The 6519-nt window shown below is 36.6% G+C and overlaps 1 protein-coding gene across 1 annotated transcript; it reads right to left on the minus strand.

Moving 5' to 3' along the window:
* Positions 1 to 366: 366 nt before the first annotated feature.
* LOC147534517 (ethylene-responsive transcription factor ERF014-like) lies at positions 367 to 1732 on the minus strand. The gene has a single exon (XM_086651006.1). The coding sequence runs from the start codon at positions 1475 to 1477 to the stop codon at positions 731 to 733; it is 747 nt and encodes a 248-aa protein (XP_086507132.1). The 5' UTR covers positions 1478 to 1732; the 3' UTR covers positions 367 to 730.
* Between the last annotated feature and the right edge of the window lie 4787 nt (positions 1733 to 6519).

The raw sequence follows: 6519 nt of genomic DNA on the forward strand, positions 1-6519 counted from the left end.
ATGGAAAAGCAAAGAAGTCTAAGAACTTTTCAACTTTTGTATATACCTATAGTCTATAGGTTTCCCCAAATTTCACAATAGTTCCTCTCTTCTCTTAGCACTTTTTCGTAGGTCACGCAATGCTTTGGAACCAGACAGTTCTAAACCCAGCACAAGTTAGGTCTAATTTGAGTACCCTCAGACTACCCAGTGTACAGTCTGAAGATGGGTAATAGAGAGGGCAGACCTTTGGTTAAATTCAAGAGGAAAACATGAATATTTCAGTAAAAGAAAGACTACACGAACGTATAAAAGAAGGAAGAGCTTGATTATTCAACTAAATTGCTTCTCTTGTTCATTACAACACATTGAAGGAGCTTTTGAAAATAATTCAATAAATAATAACACTTCATTAACATCACTCTATTAATCATACAATTATGTAATTTAACTTACAACAAACCCATTTATATTTATGTAAACCCATTATCGTAATTTCACACGGTCGAACGATAAAAATACGTCAACCAAAGTGATTAATTACTCCTAATTCACATACACTTTTAAAACAAAAATAATTTTGTAAATAATGAATAGAAATGAATTATTAATATAGGTATAACTAACTTGTTAGTAATCTTTTACTTTCTTTCTTTTTTTTCCTTTTCCTTTTACTCAAGAAATGAATCAAGCACCCAATCTTGCTGCAAATCTTCTTTTTTTGCATAAAATTGCTGCAAATCTTTTCTAGCTAGCAAAAACTCCATAACCGAATATCCCCTTCTTCGTAGAAATCTTCGATAGAAGGAGACGTAAACGAAGGGTATGAATTGAGCATTTGATCAATAAACTTTGGTGATTCTAAATCACATAATAAATCGACCCATGGGTCGATTATAGAATGTGTTGTAGATATGGGTACTTCACCATGGGGTATGACATTACTAATAGTATTAGTACTAGTGCAATCAGTATTCGAATAATGCATCAATGAGATATCGTCGATATCGTAAGGATTAATGGTTGAAGAAGACGAAGACGGAGATGATATCGATGGGGAAGGAGATAAGAGATGAGGTAATGGAGAAGGAGGAGACAGAGAAGAAGAAGTTGATGAAGGAGTTGCAGCTGCAGAAGCTGCAATTCTTTGAATGTATTTAGGAGACATAGTGGCATTATTGTAATTATGGTCATCAAGAGAAGGAAGAACATAAGATGAGTTAGGGAAGTTAAGATTAGCTGAAGAACCTTTAAGACATAAAAGTGCAGCATCATAAGCCCTAGCAGCTGCTTCTGCTGTTGAATAAGAACCTAACCAAATTCTTGTTTTTTGATTTGGTGCTCTTATTTCAGATACCCATGATCCCCAACTTCTCATTCTTACTCCTTTATACTTTTTCTTCCTAATTGATGATGATGTTGATGATGATCTTGGGATTGCCATGGATTTTGTTGTTGTTGATTCTGATTTAATCATCTTTTGTTCAATCTTCACCATTGTTGATTCCTAGTGTTTTTTTGGAATGTGATTCTTGATTGATGAAATATTGTAGATGACTTTGATGTTCTTGATTTCCTGTAGTAGTTTCTTTTTCCTTTTCTTTTTTATCTTGTATTGAGTGTTTGAGTGGAGAAGTTGAATGTGAGAGGATGAGAAAAGGAAGTAGAAGGGTTTAATTTATAAGGGTTGGAAAGTTTGTGAAGTGTGGGAGAAAGCTAATTTAGCTACTTTTTTTTTCTTTCTTTGTCTATAATATTCTAAAGGGAATAGTATATAGTAGTAAGGTTTCCACATGTACCTAATAAAATAATTTAGTGGGGGTACTCTATTTTTTTTTTTTTTTTTTGATGAAGGGGGGGTACTCTATTTGAATACCCATCTCTTTCATCAAATTGATTAATGTCATTTACTAGAAAATATTAACTTTTATTTTTTGAAGGTTTATGTAGAATTACCATTAATAACATGGCACTCAAAAATGTACCCATTCCATAATTAAAAGGGAAAAGTTTATTAGTTTGAATATGTTCTCCGAATTTAAACTGATTGACGATAACAAAGTATACCAGAGAGTGAAAAATAGGCATGTCAAATCATCACTTGGGTCATATAGCACTGTAAAATACTTGATTAGTTTAAGTGATCGCATGATTCCAATGTTTCTAAATTAAAACATAAAAACAGTTAGTTTGATATTTATCTAGACTAACTATATGATGATCAAAATAAGTATGTAAAAATCTTAACATTATCAAAAAAAATTAAAATAAGATGTAACTTTCAAGTAGCTATAAGTCTCTGCTGGAACCCATGTGTGTCTAATGAAAATGACAAAAAAGTTGAATTTTAATTAAAGTTTTTTTTATCTCTTTTTTAGTAAAATAAATTTAAATTTAAGGGTTATTTTCCTAATGGCCCCCTATTTTGTGACCAGCTTCCCGCCTGGCCCCCTACTTTACAAGAAATACCCATATGACCCCCTTCCGTTATAATACCGTCACTCTCTCTCCTCCATCATGTTTTCTCTCTCTGCCAACTCACGTCACATCATCTGTTACGCCACCTCATCACCTTCTCCGACAGATGTCGTCGGCCGGCCAAATTTCCGGCCGGCGACCTTCAACTTTTTTCTCTCTCTCTCTAAAAAAAAAAATTTTTTTTTTTTTAAATTTCCTCTCACATCTCTCTCTCTCTAAACTCCGGCGAAGGGGGTTTCCCTTCGGCGGAGCTGTTCGTGATGAACAGACCAGGTGATAAGGTCGCCGGCCGGAAATTTGGTCGGTCGGCGACCTCTGTCGGAGAAGGTGATGAGGTGGCGTAACAGATGATGTGGCGTGAGTTGGCAGAGGGAGAAAACATGATGGAGGAGAGAGAGTGACGGTGTTATAACGGAAGGGGGCCATATGGGTATTTCTTGTAAAGTAGGGGGCCAGGCGGGAAACTGGTCACAAAGTAGGGGGCCAGGCGGGATGCTGGTCACAAAGTAGGGGGCCATGAGGGAAATAACCCTAAATTTAAAGATAGTTTGAAAGGGTTAGATTCTTCTAACTACCTGGAAAAGAAACAAGATGAAAAGATTAAGGAAAAATGTCAAATAAAATAAATATTAATTTGGAGACAAGATTATTTTTTTAATCAATTTTTTAATTTTTCTGAATTTTTGTTGTATGACTAAAATGACATAAAAGGAAGGACCTTGGATACTATTAAGCAGGCAACTTCCAGGATATGTAGAATAGAAAGAGGGAGGATGAGATGAGATGAGAGAGAGAGGATATTGGGAAGAACAAATTTAAAGCCCTAATCAGCTTAGCTGTTATACCACTGTCTTCCAAGCTTATAAAACCGCGTCAAAACCCTCTCAGTGTCCCTGCCCTAAATTATTAATTATTTCTAGGGTTTTCTGCCTTCAAACTGTTTTCACCCATCAGCTTACGCCTGCATTACTTGACTTTCATTCCCTTGACACACTACTATACTCATACTTTCAAAAATAATGTATGTCCCGAAACCTCGACCGATCACAGTCCGATAACTGCTACACTCGTATATTTTTTATCCTAAATTCTTGACAAATGACAGTTTAATAGTGGTTGTGGTCAGTCCAGATTTTTCACGCATCTTGTCTCTGACATACTTACAAAAATTTATCAGATGGACTACATCATGCATCATAAATTATAATTGATTTATATTTTCGGGTTATACATGAATGTGATTTTCTTGGGTCCTTACTCCCTGAAGAAAATACCAAATTGGTGGGCCAAATACCCATGTGTGATTGGTGGACCCACATCTTTTAAGATCTACATCTTGAGATTGAATTGATTGATGAATTTTATGGGGTTTAGATCTTACTAGTGTTCTAGATGTGTCTGTTACTTAGCCGCAAGCAAGTTAACTACCAACTACAATATGAAAGCTAATATTAACAACTACTAGTCTCATTGGATCATAGAAAAACCTAGGATTTAACATTAAGTAGTCCAATGTTTACCAAATTTTCACTTGAGTATTAAATATTTTTTCAACTTCTGTTTGAACTTCGAACTATGAGTAAACTAATTAGGGGTGTGAACGATTTTTTATTGCAGTATAGTGGTTAAAAAGCGTATCAATAGACGAAGAAGAAACCTTTATGTGTAGTTTAAAGTCTTTCCTATTGGTGGTGGAAAACGGTAATAGTCGATCGTATTATCTTTCGTGTTTTGTTTATGAGTCAAATTAGTGGTGTCACAAACGGTTGATGGAGTGCTCGACTTGTGATTATTTGCAAACGTCTTCTCATTTGAGAAGCATTTAAGTACAGACAGACTCGTATCTGTAAATGCGAAATTTCGAACACCTCTCGTCTTCTCCCCTCAATGGACCCTCAATGGAATGCTCCCAATGCATAATTAAAATTGTTACTTATATATATAATAATGATGGTCATATATATCGTATGCATGTACCAAATCTTCTGCAATATTCTTCTGCTCAATTTCCTTACCCGTGTGCACACTATTATTATTAGGTGGTGGGGGTGTCAAACACTAATAATAATGTAGGTACCTTCCTAGCACCTTCTGAGTACTGCTCCGTCCGTATCCCCATCTATCTGTACGGTCATAATAATGTTATTGGATACTATTAATTTCTTATCCGTACGGGTTTGTACACCAGCCAGGTACCATACTAAAAAAGGAAAGAGATTTTTATTTTTGAAAACCCAGTTGTCTTCCTGCAACTTAAAAGGACGATTCCCCTCGGTAGTCGGTACATGGGAGTCTGCTTTTTTCTATTTTTAGGGTTTGAACTTTGAAATACTCCATCAGAATTGGTATAATTGCTGCAGGCCCTCACAACTTTTAAGGATTTTTATATGACCATCACAAACCAATACTACTTCATATTTTAATGATAAAAGTTAGGAAAGTTGTAAAATGACTCCCAAAATTGTTACTCAGGCCCATTTTTTCTTGCAATCTTTCTCCCAAATTTGCATTGAAGGGGGACACTAATAACACATTGAAGGAACGCCTTCAAAATTACCCTAACAAACAAAGTGTTTCTTCAATTATATGCTTGTCAGAACCCAAAAATATGCTATCCGATAATAGTTATAGTGTTTGTTCAATTAATAAATACGGCCTTTAGAGTTCAAAGTACTTTAGTGATGCTAATTATATGGCTTATTAATTCATAGTGTATTTTCGAAATAACTAATGTAACTAAAAACTCCTCTAATTGATTTTCATGATCATCCTCAATAGTTTTTTTTTTTTTTTGAATTGGTAAGCGTGTGCCTCGAACCCTTGACCTCTAAGTTGGAAGACTTACCTCTTACCACTTGAGCCAAGGGTTGTTGGCATCATCCTCAATAGTTTGTGAAGGTAAGAGGGTCACATGGGGGTAGGGGTGGGAATTGGGCGGGTATGGGCGTCCATGGGCACTTGAAGTATCGGGCTGGGCGGGTCGGGCACAAAATTTCAATGGTTATTAGGGTAGGCGGGTTAATTGGGCGGGCAATTTTGAAATTCGCGTTGCTCATTACCCGCCCAAGCCCATTAAGAAGTTCGGGTAATTCGGGTATGGGCGGGCGGGTAGCGGGTAATCTCATGACTTGAAAAAAATATCACTTTTTCCTCTTTTTTTATAGAATCTGGAAACACCTTTCCTGATTCTAAAGAGACAATGTGAGATTTAAACTAGACGTTATTTGTGTTGTTCCTTTTAGGAATTTAATCTCACATTGAAAACTAATGAAGAATTCTCATGAGATATTATATAAACTCTTGGGCCATTGCAAAACAATATATTGGGTTCGTGTGATTTCCCTTAAGCATATTGTTTACCATCTCAACTAAGCCTAGCAACATAGACAGCTGGGGCTTCATCGACCGATAAAGTTGATGTAATTTGGTTGGTTATCATTGGGTGAAGTTAAGTGGGTGCGGGCATGGCGCGGGTGTGCGGGTAGAGGTTTTAACCCATGCCCGCCCACTAAAATTTGGCGGGCTGGGCAGGTTGTGCCCGAGACGGGCGCGGGCGTCCATGGTCATCTTTGGGCTCGGGTGCCCGTGGGCGGGTTCGGGCTCATGGGCAAAATTCCCACCCCTACATGGGGGAGTGGTTGTAGAAGTAGAGAGAGAATCACATGAATGAATGAATTAATGGAGATGGGGGGAGAGAATGACAGTACCCAACTAGTGTGATAGAAAAAATGGTACAAATTAAACGCGGCATTGTACTTTGTACAGCTACCAACTAACACAGGTACAGGTAACGTACTCTCTTCTTCAACATTTAAGACCGACCCCCATCCCATTTATAGCCAAACCTAATCATATCAGTTATCACCTTCTTTTCCCTCTATTTTCTACTTGTCAGGGGACTACTACTAGATAATAATAAAGAGGAACTTTCTTGGAAGAAGGAAGCAACATTTTCAAAATAAAAAGATCTAAACCATTTTAAATAAATACTTGCAAATGGGAAAGAACATAATAGAATTCATAATTCTGAAGCAAACTGAGTTGCATTTGAAGCACAACAGA

The sequence above is a fragment of the Eschscholzia californica genome, unplaced genomic scaffold (genome assembly GCF_041429995.1).
Source record: "Eschscholzia californica isolate CP2 unplaced genomic scaffold, dmEscCali1.0.p SCAF_6, whole genome shotgun sequence".
Classification (NCBI taxonomy): domain Eukaryota; kingdom Viridiplantae; phylum Streptophyta; class Magnoliopsida; order Ranunculales; family Papaveraceae; genus Eschscholzia; species Eschscholzia californica.